The sequence below is a fragment of the Scardinius erythrophthalmus genome (assembly GCF_964197995.2).
Source record: "Scardinius erythrophthalmus genome assembly, chromosome: 5".
NCBI lineage: Eukaryota > Metazoa > Chordata > Actinopteri > Cypriniformes > Leuciscidae > Scardinius > Scardinius erythrophthalmus.
This window is the reverse complement of record NC_138225.1, coordinates 12,007,736-12,023,742: the sequence shown is the minus strand read 5'-3', so window position 1 is coordinate 12,023,742 and position 16,007 is coordinate 12,007,736. Positions and strand designations below refer to the sequence as shown.

Below are 16,007 nucleotides of genomic sequence, written 5' to 3'. Positions count from 1 at the left end.
ACTGCGCGAGTAAGTTCATTTAGGCAAAGCGAAGATAAAAAGCAGACATGTTAACGCAAAAGCAGCGTCACAGGAGAGATGGGAACATTTCCGAGAGAGTCATTGGCGACCGCCGGTGGTTTTGCGCTCCCGTGCGCCAAGAGACGGATTCATAGGACGCGCGTCTACCGTTCTCGCGCGGAGAACACCACCAACTTCTACGGCGCGTGACTTCATAACGCCACCGGGTCCGGACCTCTATACTTGTGTTTTAAACTTTATGTATTAAAGGAATAATAACACGAGATGAACAATGACAGTGACTTTCCCGGGTTTATAATAACGCTTTACCACTTTAGTGAAGGGATTGATTCTCGCTTCTAACGAAATTTTGGTGATAGTTAAAGGACACGGAATTTTTGAGGACCGCAACAACGCGAATCTGCTGCCGAAACAGTTACATTATCATATGACTTTCCACAGGATTATGCTATTTATTCAACAACTTCTCCAACTAGACAATTCATAATGTCATTTTTGGACAATATACTACAACTCAGAAAGCCAAAGATGATCGCTGTACGGATGGCGTTCCTGCACGCGCTCCTCGCCTCGTCTCTCCACGGAGGTAAAGAAACATTTACGCACATCCAAAACTTGTTGCGAGACGGCAAATCATGCAGAATAAATATAACGAGCATGATTACAAGAATTACAAGAATCCTTCATGTATTCAAACAACTGTTGTTAAGAGCAATGTCAGTGCGCTTTCATGTCTTTATCGCGAATGCAAAAAAGTTGGTGCCCACTGCTCCCTATTCCACTTGACCCATTTTAACATCTTAATTTACACTTGAAATATTTATAGATGTATACACACACTTCTGTGGTAAGTGGTTCGTGCGCTTGGTTGCTTGGAGGGACTGTGGCGCGCAGCGACAGCAGCGGTGTGGTTTTGTTGTGCCAAGCGTATAAATAATAGAAATGTTGGTTTCTCACCTTGTTGTTTTGCAGTCCTATAATGAATTATGCATGCATGTAGTTAGCTAGCAAGACAGAGATGTAGAAATAGGATGACTGAAGCGTCCTGCACCGAGTTGTCTAACGAAATATCGCGTGGAAACAACAATTTTATGATAGTGATACGAGCACAGCACACGGACGTGCAATGTTTTAACGTTTAATCTATTATTATTATTATTTTGTTTTTTTACATAAGAGGATTGTACATAACCTAAAGGTCTTCAACATCAAAAACGTATTATTGTGCAAATGAAAGTAAGTTTAATTTCTTCTCCCAGGAGTATTTTCTCTTTGTCAATAATTTATAATAGCTTGTTAAATGAGCTGGTTTGGTTACAGTAAACGATGCATTTCGTTTCATTCATTTCAAGATGCGTTTTTAAATAGTTTATGGGGGCATTACCGTTATATTTGAATGGTTATCGAATAAATACCAATATATTTGCTATGCTAAAGGTGAGCCACCCTATTTTCACTCTCCACAGAAGCAAGAGACAGTGATGAAATGAGCAGGCTTGTGTTGTGTCCCGGCAGCGTGCTGTTTTTATTAATCCTCTCCAGCTGAGGACCCACAGTGGCCTTCACATCTATTTTTATTTATACTATCCCAGCAAGTCTGAAACTGGACATGTCATACAAACAAACAATTAGGCTGTGGGGGTGAGATAGAGATGGACAGAAAGTGTGGGGGATTGCAAAATTAGACAGTATGTGTTGAAGATTTTCCAACGTGAGGGATGACAAGTTTGTCCAAGTGTGTGAGGGCTTGGATGGTATTAGAGATGTTGACTCTGGAGACAGCACTTGCTGATCAAGCACTGAAACTGTCATCATCATCATTGCTGTTTTTCCCCAGCCTCCGCAGCAAACGTGGCCTCACACTGCTGTGTGTAATGGACTGCATGCAAAGAGTACATCACTGGCAAGTTGAGACAGCATGTGGTTTGAATGCATGGAATTGTATCCGGTAAACTGTGCAATACCCACGGGAATATTTGCAGATCTGTGTTTGTAGAAAACCAAATTGTTGTTTGATTTATTTGTTTTTTTGTTTTAGACTACAGAATTGCTGACATATTGTAGGATGGACAGTTTGAATTGCGCAGAATATGAGAAATGGAAGCAAGAGGCGGCAAACAACTTATAATGTGAATGTGTCTGTGTGATGGTGGGAGCTGATCCAGTGTTTGATGACTGAGGAGACAGATCTGTAAGCGAGTTACTCCAAATTTGCAATTTGTCTTCAATTGAATGCCTGAATACGCACCTGTTCTCAACAACGCCATCGATAAAATCTGGGGGATGAAAGGTTTTTGTTGCTTCAGGGAGTTTTAGAAGCTTAATTGACAAAAGCAGATGGATGTTTACAGAAGGACTGTCTTCCAAGTAAGGCTTAGAGCTCATTTTCCTTGCTGTGCGAAAACTGACTGTGAAACATCTCTCATCTTCAGCAACTCCTCCCTTCGGCGTCTGAGGGCAGATATCTGTGTTTCGGGGCTGAACCGCAGGTCTGAACAGTTGTAACAAAACCAGAGGTGTGATTAAAACTGTCAGACTATCAGGCTGTCAAACAGTTGCCCTCTCACATACACACACACACGTACATGCGTAGACACACACTGGCCGTGCCTGTGAGCCAGGCCGAGCAAGGGGCCCATATGTTTGAGGGTTGGCTGACACCAGGGAGATGATTTGCTCTAGGGACACTGTGAAGCCTAAATCTCTTTCGCTCTCTCTCTTTCTACTCGCTCATACAAACACACACAGCCATGCAGGCATTCAGGCATGCTTATGCGCACAGACACAAACCCTCTTGGTTGGTTTTCTTGCTGTCAAACTTTCTAGCAAAGCAATGAATTGTGCATTTTTGCTTTTGTTTCTTAAATTCTTCATTTTAAATTCAAAACAGTGAGATTCACAGCTAGAAGTGTGAGAGCAGTGAGTGTGTGCTTTTAATAATCTATATCCAAAGAGGGGTAATCAAGAAGATATTTCCCTACAGATTGGCATCCAGAGAGAAAACAGGGATAGTGGACAGGAGGGGGGCAGATGAGTGCAAGTAATGACTGTGATCATTATCTCCTATGTTTTTAATTGAGATAATGACCCAGAGGAAGACAATAAAACTCCCAAAGGAAAGATTTATTTTCCTCCCCCTCCCCATTTCTGTCATTTCCTCCTTTATTTTTCTCCTTTCAATTTCCTAGAAGTGACTGCATGAAATTTCATCAGTTTTGATAGCCCCACTTCCAAGATGGCTCTATAACCCCGAACAAAGGAGCATTGTTATTCAGGAGTCTAAAGGTAAATGTTTCCTTAGAATTCCTCTGTTGTGTTCTCATACAAAATACTTAAATTCGATTCTGTCACTTCTAACCCTCAGAGGCAGAGAGAAAGAAGTTTGCCTAGACCAAAATAATTTTTCCATTACAACTGCAGAAAGACCAGTTAGCAAGTTCCCATTTTGCAAACGTAATAAAATTGAAAACTTTCATCTCAGCAAATTGATTTCAGTCGGATTCAGAAAGGAAGAATGAAGAGGAGGGAAAAAAAAATCATTTGATCATTGAAGCATGACTGTACCATGGGACTTTTGGAATTTGCGTATAGCGGTGAGAACACACACACACACACAAACCCGCTTTACTTTTATTAATTCATTCACTCATTCTGTGACTTTTTGAAGGAGATTTTTGCATTAGGGAAGGGCAGTAAAAGCAATGACTTGATAGATTGATAAAAAGAAGGAATGAATAAACTGATATTTGTGACTCAAGAATATATGCATATCTCTATTTTGTTGCTTTGTAGAAAAATATCCCCCCCCCCCCTACATCTTGCTATCTATTTGCAGGCTGCTGGAAGATATTTTTCTGTCATAAATGAGACTCGGCCGGCAGTTCATTTAACACGTACATGCCCCCAGAACGCCTGAGAAATTATTGGCATTATCATCCGCTAGACACCACATATTCTCGCGCTCTCTTTAGGATGTATTGTAGCCATATGGTATTGGCTCTGGAAATTAGAGTTGCACTTTTGTGTTACTAGTTGGCTATCATTCTCTTTTTCTTTCTCACTATGGCAATTTTCTCTATCGATTGGACTGGGTTCTCTTTCCTGTGATGATGTGAGAAAGGGAGAGCAAAGGAGGGGAAAAAAGAGGATACTAGAGGTGTTAGAGGTGGCTCTTGTTTGTGTAGATGGAATAATTAACGCTCATTAAGAGGGTGATGAGAGGCTTAGGGGTAATGCTACTTGTTAGGATAATTAGAGTCAAATAGGCCTCATTATGCAAATTGGGAGGAAGTATGATTCTGTCAGTGTTTACCTGAACTCTGTCGTACCGATGACCTCAGATTGAGATGACAGTGTGGAGTGAAGCAGAGTATCTAAAGAAAAGACAAATGGGGGATAATGAGCTGTTATATGGAGAGAGGAAATAAAATAAAGGATGATCTATTTAAGAGATGTGAATGAGAAAAACGAGTAATGAGATGACAGAAACGAGGGAGGATGGATGAAATCTGTAATCTGTAATCAAATATAAGCTCTGAGGGCAATAAAGAAGCTGCTCCATTTTCAAGGAAATGAAATGTTTCTCAAATTATTTTACCATAGAGAGATCAGTGGATAAGCCTTTCAAGGGAAGCTCCATTGCAGAGAGAAAAACTACTCTCTTTAATAGGATAGGTGAAAATATTAAAACAAAATACAATGCCCCCCAAGCAGCAGTGACGAAGCTAACACCGCAAAGTCATTGCGATGTTGTGAAGACCACTGGATCTGCCAGTATTCTCACATCCCTCTAGAGAGCACTTGTGTAGTGGTCTCCAAATCATTTTAAAGGGCACCTATTATGACTCTTTTCACAAGATGTAAAATAAGTCTCTGATGTCCCCAGAGTATGTATGTGAAGTTTTAGCTCAAAATACCCAACAGATCATTTTTTACAGCATGTTAAAATTTAAATTTTTTGGGGCTCAGAAAAACGCCATGTTTTAGTGTGTGCCCTTTAAATGCAAATTAACTGCTGCACGGCACAGGGGGCGGAGCCTCACGAGCTCGCGCTTCAGTCAGGACAATCTCATCTGATAATATCAGAACAGAAACTCTCAGTTGTGTGGTGTTCATTTCGACTCGGAGTCGGACAATAATGCCCACAGAGCCAGAGAATATATGCTGTATGGACATAGAACAGGTATAGTTTAGTTTAATTATGGTTATAACTTATTTGTCATCTGCTTTTATCCACTAATACAAGCCTGCTGTAGCAAAACCCGTCCGAATGATGACCAAAATATACTGACGAGTTCAGTGAAGTTTATTGTACATCCACAAAAGATGAGCGTGAGTTTTACTCCAGAGAATCTCTGTAAGAGCTGAATAAACACATTATAAGTAGTGCGCATTAAAGTCTTATCCATAAACTCTCTCTCTCTCTCTCCCTTTCATTATCAACAACATACACAGCGAAGTACACAAAACACTTGTTACAACTAACAGTAAACAAATATACACACCTTTTCAGTGGGTGCTTAATAAACTGGTAAACCTTATATCCGTAAAATGACTCGAAGAGCTGTCATAAAGAGCGCGCTCGCACTTTCATTTCTTCCGTGTCCAGTCACGTTAGGCCTGTTGCTCCGGAGAGTGTAAGCTTGATCACAAACAGTACAGATCCATCCTTGAGTAACAACGGGAGTAAATGAAGACTGCTATGTTCATTCTTACATCCATCAACAACACACCTCAATCGCTTAGGAGACATTCTTGTTTACAGCTGCTCAAGCGTCGAACAATGGCGGACTCTGTGTCCAGCTCACTCAGGGCGGGTCTGGGCTCAAACTGAAGTGTCACTCAACAGTCGTGGGAGGGGCCTGCTCAATTCTACGTCACATTGCGCCAAATCTGAGAACAGCTCATTCTGAGACAGTGCTTATGATTTATTGAGATTGTAAAAAAACCACTGGGTGGATTTTTATCATTCTAGGGTGGTTTTGCTCACACACTGCCAACACACATTTATGTTCAAACACCATGTAAAAGTGAATTTTGCATAATAGGTGCCCTTTAAGGCTCTAGAAGCCAGAACCCAGAAATATGTTGCAGGTATGCGATTTTATGTATTTATGAAGCTTGTGTTCTCTATAGTTGTCCGTAAGGCACCGACCTCTACTGTGGCTGAGGTGTGTGTGTGTGTGTGTGTGTATGTGTGTGATGGATCGAGGCTCTCGTTAACCGCAGGCCTCAGTGGGTGATTACTTCTCAACATGTTGCCTGTCCTGCTGAGTTTTGGCACCATGATACACACACACACACACACACACACACACACACACACACACACACACACACACACACACACACACACACACACACACACACACACACACACACACACACACACACACACACACACACACACACACACACACACACACACACACACAGGAGACCTAAATGACTTTGCTCAGAGTTTGGTGGAGCGCTCACAGCTCTGTGAGTGTATATGTGTATAGCTCATCTTGGCACCAGATCACTCCATCACTTTGCCTGGCATAAGTTCTGTCATATGGTCTGTCTGCTTGACGTGACCTTACTGCTCTCTGTGCGCCTGCGATGCAGTAATAGATAAATAATGCTTCTGTTCACAACATAAAAGCTACTTTGGTGAACAACTTCAAATAGAAAGAAACAAATTAAATTCTGCATGGTGCAAGACTACATTCTGAATCTTTTGCGCTATCTCATAAGCAATTTCCGGTTTTATTGCCATGTTTTTATATTTGCTTATAGGCATATATATTTTTGACTAAATCAAGTTTTTTTTGTTCACTAAATATCACTAAATATCTTTTTGTGAATGATTTATCCATGTATATGTTTAATTCTTTTTTTTTTTTTTTTTTTACTTCATAATGTTTAATGAAAATCTCACAACTCTGTCTCATAACTTGTCTCTGGTGACGTATGTTGGATTTCTCCAATCATCTAGTCCGCTTAAACCTCACCCCTTCACAATCGACTCAAGCTCGCATTCATTTGAGCAAAACACGCACATTTTAAAATCCAATGCATAGAACCAAGTCCCTGCGATACAGTTTTCATTTTTTGATAATCTGTTACTCTTGGATGTACGTCACAATGAAAAAAAAAAATCTGTCTTTGCAACTTTATTGTATACTTTCCAGTGGGCAAATGACTGAACACTTATCAGCTGACATCAGCTGACGCAAAACTATGTCACACTGGTCCCAGAGCAATGGACCATGCTTTTTATTGAGCCAATGTGTTATTGGCTCAATGTGCATTACAAATATGCCACGTGTGAAACAAAAAGTTTTGTAGCACAACACACTCTTCCCCAAAATGACCTTTTGATGTTGTGTACACTGACATTAAGCTTGGGCGTGTTTAATGTAGCAGTTGATGATCGTAAATATCATGGAGATTGTAAAGAGTAATTTGTGCCATCCATGGACATTTGTGATAAACTTTTAGCATTTCTGACTGTACCGATCCCTGAGATAGGCTAGTCATATCCTTGTGTCTGTGTGTGTACAAAATAACGAACCTCGGCTAACACCTACGTCCATGCGTCACATGGCCACACACGCTCACAATGATATTGATGCACATCTGACATTTGAGGCTCCATTCGTCTTGAGAGGTGGGGTTGAGGGGGTGTGGGGTGGGACCGGTGACATTTCATGCAGCCATAATGTTATTCATTATGGCAGAGGGGCATTGGAGAGGGTACAGCGGGCGCTGCTTGTGTGTGCCACAACCCATCTGTCTCTTTGCCCCCCTCTTTTCCTTTCTCACTCCCCCTCTCTCTCACTTTCTGTGGGTGAAATGGCAGCAGCGTTTTTCCTTTCACCCCGAGGCCTCAGAGATATCCCCGCCTGCTTTCCCCTGATAAGACAAACCTACAGCACTTACCTTTCCCTCTCTCCTCTGCTCTCTCTTCTCCAGCTTCTGCTTTTGGAGGCAGAGAGGTGTGTAATCTTTGGGGAACTTTATGTAAGTGCAGTAAAAGAGACCTGTGATATTTGCTTTCACTCAGAACTCTGCTGTTGGTACCTCTTTAAAGTACAGATGCTTTGAGTGGCTCTGCTAATGTGTTGGGAGTTATTGTACAAAGCCAGTTATTGTTACGTAGCCAAGTAAATAGACTGCCATTGTTTAGAAGTACAAAGCAGCGTTTAATATAAACCTTGTGAAATGATTGATGGTTGTTTCATTGGTGCTGTATAATTTCATCATCATAGTTTAAGAGTTTTGTTTTGATTGACCTTGGTTTGAACCAGTTGCATCTGTAAGAGGACTGATTGAATGCTTAAGCGATTATTCTGCAATAGCTAGCGTCCACTTATCTACCTTTCTGCAAATCAATTAATTCACCTAATTAATATTCATGAGGCCAGCTGATAGGGTTTATAATGTGTCCCACAAATTTTCAGAACAAACTTACTGTAGGCTCTTAATAATGTTACTTTTTCACTCCAGATTACTTTTATTAACTAGCTTTGTGTTTTTTTTGTTCCTATTTAAAATTATTACATTTTATTTATTTTAAATTATTTTATATATAAATATTTATTTTTAAATATTAAAAACATTTGTGATAGGGGACGGGGGAATGCTGGAGCTTTACCAAATCAGCATATTTAAATGATTTCTGAAGGATCATGTGGGCACTGGGTGTGTCTCAATCAGCTCCCTAGTTCAGTAGTCAGGCCACTGATCAGGGAGTTGGCCATTTTAAGGGATTTCTCAATGGCAGAATCCTTCCAGGATACTGAAACGTTTGCTCCCTAAAAAGTCCCACAATGCACCGTGAAAACCAGGGAGCATCGATGCTCACTTTGTTCTCTTAACGGAAGTTCTGATGCGCGAAACTTAAATCACATGAGCCAACTCACTGCACATAACAAGCGATAGATGTTAATATGCAAACCTTTATTTAATTATATTTCAGCATAAACATACATCGCTAGACAGGTAATGAACATAATCTAACATAGAATTTATTTAAGGCTGAAATGTTGCACGTATATGTAACAAGCAAAGCATTTATGATAATGTACTTTAACAATATTACGTTTTTTTTTTTTTTTTTTTCTAAATCTGTTTGGCCTCTATAAAAAAATGAGGTTTTATTGTTGTGTTGATGTTTTGTTTTTGGTCACTTGCGTCTCTTGTAATGTCACCATACGCTTACGGACTGCTCTCCTCAATCCACGCGTTGGTACTGCTCAGAGTTCTTTCCACTCTCCATATCTTTCTCTATCTCTCCCAGCTGGCTGTTTAAGTGCTGTTTACTCATTTGCCATTCCTGAGAGAGGTAATTAAGGATGGTACAAAGAGAGAGAGAGAGCGAGAGAAAGCAGGGAAGGAGAGTTGGTTTTATTACCACAGAGTTCCACTTGCAGTCATATGCTCTGTGTGCCTTTACTCTTCTGCCTACTTCTCTTTTTTCACCTGGCTGCCTCCCTTTTTTCATCCCTCCTTCTCCCTCTCTACCTGTCTTTTTGCTGTCATACAGCTCTTCTGCATGCACTCCCTCTCAATTTTGCTCACTGTCTTCTGTCTCTGATCTTTCCCTTTGTTAAACCTGTTCTCTCTTGTTAGGGCAGAAAGGATGTCCAGAACTGTGCGGTAGAGTGTAGTTTAGCCCAGGGCTTAACCTATAAGTATCCCTACAAGCAGACAAGATACTTCTGTATGGGTTTCTCTCAAGAGGGAGGGAAAAGAGAGTGAGGGAAATTGAGAAAGAGCAAATCATTGTTCAGGACTCATTCACGTCTCTATAGATCAGAGTGAAAATCTTTTATTTTTGAGCTGCCACTCTCTTCTCTGAAGCCTGAAGACGAAGAGAATCACCCTCTCTGGTTTTTCTTTTTCACATTCTCTCATCATGGATAAAATAATTCTTGCTTCTTGTGCTTTGCTGGTTTCAACTAATCAAAGTTTCTTTCCAAACTCTTCTGAAAGAACTACATACACACACACAGGTTCTCCTATTAGTTTGTATCCTACAGGATGGGTTTGGGTTTGTGTTTTTTTATGTGTGGGAAGGCTAGAGGCTGTGTGTAGAAGGATTTTCTGGAGTGTGTATATTTTGCTAACTGCATGATTTCTTCTATTCACACACACATGCAAACATATTGCAGGACATAGAGCATTGGAAGATCATGAAATGATGTGGACATTCCCTTTTAAAAGTGGAAGTAAGTGCATGTGTATGAAAGTGAGGTTTTGTGTGTGTGTTTCTGAGGGAAAAGGAGAGCGCTTGTACCACTTTTAACATTCAGTGAGTGTGTAATTGTCTAAAATAGCTTTGCGTCCCCAAACTCCCAACCATATAATCACAGTAGAACAATGCACTGAACATTAAGAGAGTGAGAGAGGTAACTTGAGACAAGTTAGAGGACTCTCATCATCTCTCCATGCACTATTCATCCGCCCGATTTCCTGTGTAGATTCTCTGTGTACCTGACCTCTGAATTCTGCTGAAAAGTGTTTGTGAGTAATTTGCCTTTATGCTAATCTGAAACTGGAGAGAGTGCTAATGTGGCCTGGCAAACTTCTCTGTTTACAGATTAAAAGAGAAAGAATGAAAGGATGGATGGCATCGCATCGGTTTCTTCCTTTAGCCTCCTCACCTTTCTTTCAACCCAAACCTTATCCAATTTAATCATTCATTGTCTTGTTTTTATACGTTGATGTCATTAAAAATTGTAAAAGGTTAGAGCTGTGGTTAGCGCATGTCTTCCAACATATAAAGCTGTGGTGCTTATTAGGGATGTTCATTTTTCGTTTTGTTCCTGACCGACAACCAACGCTCGTTCACCGTTCATTAACCGCTAACCGACAAGATTGTTAAATTAGAATTACATAAAATTTTGTATGTATAAGAGTGACCCATTAAAAATACCAAAATTAGTTTTCCAGGTGTTTAGTTTTTCATGTGAAAATAGCAGTATAAACAACAGAACATTGGTATTATGTGAGTTTCGGTAAATTTTTGTGACGCGCTCCACAAACAAGTTCACGGTAAGGAAACTGAGATGGCAGAAAGCTGCATCCTGTTTCTTTTCTTTATTTTACAAAAGAACAATGTTTTGTTTTTATTAGCCTATGAGTGTACACAAATAAAAGTTAACCCTTTATTACTCTTATTTGTATGACCATAAATAAATGACGGAGTATTTTAAAGTTGTTTCCGTCTAGGGCTGCACAATATATAGTTTTAGCATCGATACCACGATGTGCGCATCCGCGATAGTAACATCGCAGGATGTGCGATGTCAAGTATAGGGATCGTAGTTGATATGTTATCCGTATGGGCCAGCTGCTCCCAGTTCGGAATGCATGTGATTCACGGATTAACTGCAAAGTTTAACCATCATAGAGTGAAGGTTTATAATTTGCATGTGTTTTAAAGTCCTGTCAGTTTAAACATAAGCGTAAGAATATTGGATCTACAGTATGTTCTCTTTCTCTTCTTTTTGAGCTTGAACAGACATGTGCATGCAAAATTAAGTCGAAAATACCTGTCTCAGGGCGAGTATCCTCATAAACACAGTGTTGTAAACAAGGAACATAGAAGTGTATCATTATATTGCATCCGTGTATTTGTCTGAAAGTGACAGCAGCCTAATATACCCGCAGCTGTTTGTCACTGTCACAGTTCTGTTCTGTCTGAATGTTGTTGTCACTGATCACATGTCTTCCTTTGTTCTGTTTTCCCGCCACTCCTTGGTTCCCATGGTTACCCTCATTAGTTCATTTGTATCACCTGGTTTCTCGTTAGTCTTGTCAGCTGTGTCTTGTTTCCTTGATCTGTTCTCCCTTGTATTTAAGCCCTGAGTTTTGCCTTGTTCAGTGTCGGTCAATGTTTATGTTAAGGTTCTATCTATGTTCTTTGCCCTCGCTCCCTGTTCTTTGTATTTTGTGATTATTGAGCATTAAAACCTCGTAATAGATCTCCGTGTTCATCTCCTTCTTCATCCACCCCAGGAACCCTGACAGATTGACCGACCGCAAAAATGGATATCCCCGCTGTCCGCCTCCTGTGTTTGGATCAGGGGGATCAAACATTGGAGGACCACACGCAGAGCTTTCTAGAGACTGCTTCTCTCACTCACTATCCGGACTACTGCCTCTGCACATTCTACCGGGTGAGTCTGGACGACTCAAGCAGAGAGAAGTTGACTGGAGAAGGCCCGAAAGATAATTTCGCTGCCTTTGTGGAATGGGTGTTGGTGAGTTGTAATTCTGCTTTCACAGTATGCTCTGGTGAAGAGGATTTCGCCAGCACCCTTCCAGGCACTCCTCTCATCAGCCCAACCAAGCCTGCACTTCACGCCAGACCAGCCGAGCCCGCACTTCACGCCAGAGCTGCCGAGACCAAGGCAGTAAGCGTCGTGCCCGCCGCGCCTGTGACTGACAGCGATCTTCCTCCTCTCATCGGCCCGCCAGAGCCCTCTTCGCCACTGGTCCCGTCCAGCCCAGAGCCTTCGCCGCTGGTCCCGTCCAGCCCAGAGCCTTCGCCGCTGGTCCCGTCCAGCCCAGAGCCTTCGCCGCTGGTCCCGTCCAGCCCAGAGCCTTCGCCGCTGGTCCCGTCCAGCCCAGAGCCTTCGCCGCTGGTCCCGTCCAGCCCAGAGCCCTCTTCGCCGCTGGTTCCGCCCAGCTCAGAGCCCTCTTCGCCGCTGGTTCCGCCCAGCTCAGAGCCCTCTTCGCCGCTGGTCCCGCCCAGCTCAGAGCCCTCTTCGCCGCTGGTCCCGTCCAGCTCAGAGCCCTCTTCGCCGCTGGTCCCGTCCAGCTCAGAGCCCTCTTCGCCGCTGGTCCCGTCCAGCTCAGAGCCCTCTTCGCCGCTGGTCCCGTCCAGCTCAGAGCCCTCTTCGCCGCTGGTCCCGTCCAGCTCAGAGCCCTCTTCGCCGCTGGTCCCGTCCAGCTCAGAGCCCTCTTCGCCGCTGGATCTGCCCAGCACCGAGCCCTCACCGCTGGATCTGCCCAGCACCGAGCCCTCACCGCTGGATCTGCCCAGCACCGAGCCCTCACCGCTGGATCTGCCCAGCACCGAGCCCTCATCGCTGGATCTGCCCAGCACCGAGCCCTCATCGCTGGATCTGCCCAGCACCGAGCCCTCATCGCTGTCCAGCACCGAGCCCTTATCGCTGCCCAGCATCAAGCTCTCTTCACGATCCCTATCAGCCCAATCAGAGACTGTTTTTAGCCATCCTTCTCCTGTACCCGGGACTTTCCCCAAGTATTTTTTGGGGGGGGGCCATATGCCTCCGTCCTGGCCACTCGAGGGGCCATGGCCACCGGAGGGGTCCTCACCACCATGGCCGCCTGAAGGGTCCTCACCGCCGTGGCCGCCTGAAGGGTCCTCACCGCCGTGGCCGCCTGAAGGGTCCTCACCGCCGTGGCCGCCTGAAGGGTCCTCACCGCCGTGGCCGCCTGAAGGGTCCTCACCGCCGTGGCCGCCTGAAGGGTCCTCACCGCCGTGGCCGCCTGAAGGGTCTTCTCCGCCATGGCCACCCGAAGGGTCTTCTCCGCCATGGCCACCCGAAGGGTCTTCTCCGCCATGGCCACCCGAAGGGTCTTCTCCGCCATGGCCACCCGAGGGGTCTTCTCCGCCATGGCCACCCGAGGGGTCTTCTCCGCCATGGCCACCCGAAGGGTCTTCTCCGCCGTGACCACCCGAAGGGTCTTCTCCGCCGTGGCCACACCCACTGCCTGCTCCGCCGTGGCCGCACCCACTGCCTGCTCCGCCGTGGCCACACCCACTGCCTGCTCCGCCCTGGAGGCTTCCTGCCTTGTCTCCCTCACCTTGTTTCCCCCGTCAGCCTCCAGGGCGCCCACCCTCCCACCCCTTTGTTGGTCTGTCTACGGCGCGAGGACGCGCCTACCGGGAGGGGGGAGTTATGTCACAGTTCTGTTCTGTCTGAATGTTGTTGTCACTGATCACATGTCTTCCTTTGTTCTGTTTTCCCGCCACTCCTTGGTTCCCATGGTTACCCTCATTAGTTCATTTGTATCACCTGGTTTCTCGTTAGTCTTGTCAGCTGTGTCTTGTTTCCTTGATCTGTTCTCCCTTGTATTTAAGCCCTGAGTTTTGCCTTGTTCAGTGTCGGTCAATGTTTATGTTAAGGTTCTATCTATGTTCTTTGCCCTCGCTCCCTGTTCTTTGTATTTTGTGATTATTGAGCATTAAAACCTCGTAATAGATCTCCGTGTTCATCTCCTTCTTCATCCACCCCAGGAACCCTGACAGTCACCAGTTACAACAAAAGAGAAATTGAAAATGACTTTTGTAGCTTTAACAAAGATAAAGTGTATTAATTAATTTATTTATATTAATTAGATAATTTATACAGTGAATATTTTACATTTGATTATTCAATTTCTGTACCTGGATACAGTTAGATGTTTTACAGAGGTTTTTCCTCTGTTAAAACACTGATTGAGCAATGACACTAGATAGAATACATTTCAGTAAGTTGTACTGTATCTTTCAATATACTTTCAGATGTTCATTCATGTTTATTAGGAAGAGATGATCGTGTTCGCTGCTGCTGCTGCTTAAACTGAGGCGCCTATATAGTGATCTCTCACGCCACATTAAAGAGCATCAAAACCACATTTATTGTTTGAATTTCGTGATAAAATGGACATATTTTGATAAATGACACTTTGTTTCTTATCGAAAGTAACAAAACGTGGAGCTTATTGCGATTGGTGGTTAAAGTCCATGTAAAGCAATATTAAACATGTGTTCTGAGTTTGTCACACCACAGAAAAATGTATTAACCACCCAGCCAAATTTGAATGATAAAAAAAAGGTCAAGTAAATAAAACAAGTTAAAAAATAAGCAGAATTCTCTGCTCTCAAATGCTGTCGGTGCTGAAACCACGCCCACTCGCGGAAAACGTACACTCATTGGTGAGCACGTGCTGCCGATGATGGCACCATGTCGGAGGGACGGTTGATAGTCGTTTCGGCCCCGTTCACCAGTAGCAGCGGATTATCAGTGAATCCCAGTTGTCTTGGATGAAAGTATGTAAAACAATCTGGTGTAAAATGTTCACAAAAAAGTAATATGCACTTACGTGACGAAGGCAAAGCTAGCTATCAAACTGTAGGCTGTCTGTAGTAACTAACGGTAATGACAGTAACTCGTGATTGAGTGGGCGAACCACTGATGCTAATAATAGACTGTATAAAACAAGATGCTAATGCACTCTAGTTATTATAGTGTTAGTGGAGGGGCCATACTCAGTGGCTCCAGTGCGTCATCGAGCCATTATTTCAGTTTTTCAATAATGAAAATTATTTTCATTATTTTAGTTATAACGATCTAACTCCAAATTTCAGTACTATATAGTTCAGTCTTTGTAACGTGTTTTCAGCAATACATTTCTAACATTTATAATGTGTTTAGAAACAAATCTCTGAATTGCCTTTACACAGACTTTAATGGTGGTGGTTAGGCTACAACGCTGTATTCTTCTTGTACACATAAGACACGAAAATTTGTGGGAATATGTGTACCGTAACACCCCTAATTACTATTTAATCAAATGTCAAGGAAGATAAATTAGTTTTGTGAAATAAGGTAAAGTGAGGTCAACCTCAACAATGGGCCAGGGCTAGACGGTGCAGCAGGGGGCGGCTGCGCGTTCGGTACGCCATGAGAGTATCGCTGTACGTACCGTGGGTGGTGTACTGTGTCTTTTTCGGTTTGGTTTGAATATCGTTACACGCCTAAAGTGTTAGTGTTAGTGCTGTCTAGATGTTAGTGCTGTCTTCCTGTTTAGAAATTGCCGGCATGAGTCTAGGGTGTTCTGGGTGGTTGGCAGAGCATTGCTGTATGGTTGCTAGGTGGTTGCTTACTGTCAGAAGAGCCCATTTGCAAGTCTCTGATATTCTGGTCCCTAGATATAGTTTGCGTCCCTCCTTCAATGCAAGTTTTATCATCTTCCAGGTG

At 43.2% G+C, this 16,007-nt stretch overlaps 1 protein-coding gene across 1 annotated transcript in view; it reads left to right on the top strand.

The window, feature by feature from the left end:
- Positions 1 to 507: 507 nt before the first annotated feature.
- LOC308691033 (transmembrane protein 132C) overlaps positions 508 to 16,007 on the top strand; it is a gene marked incomplete at both ends in the record, with an annotated part of 249,915 nt that continues 234,415 nt past the window's right edge. The window contains one exon of the mRNA XM_081365884.1: positions 508 to 607. Coding sequence (XP_081222010.1) covers positions 508 to 607 — 100 coding nt within the window. The remainder of the gene's footprint in view (positions 608 to 16,007) is intronic.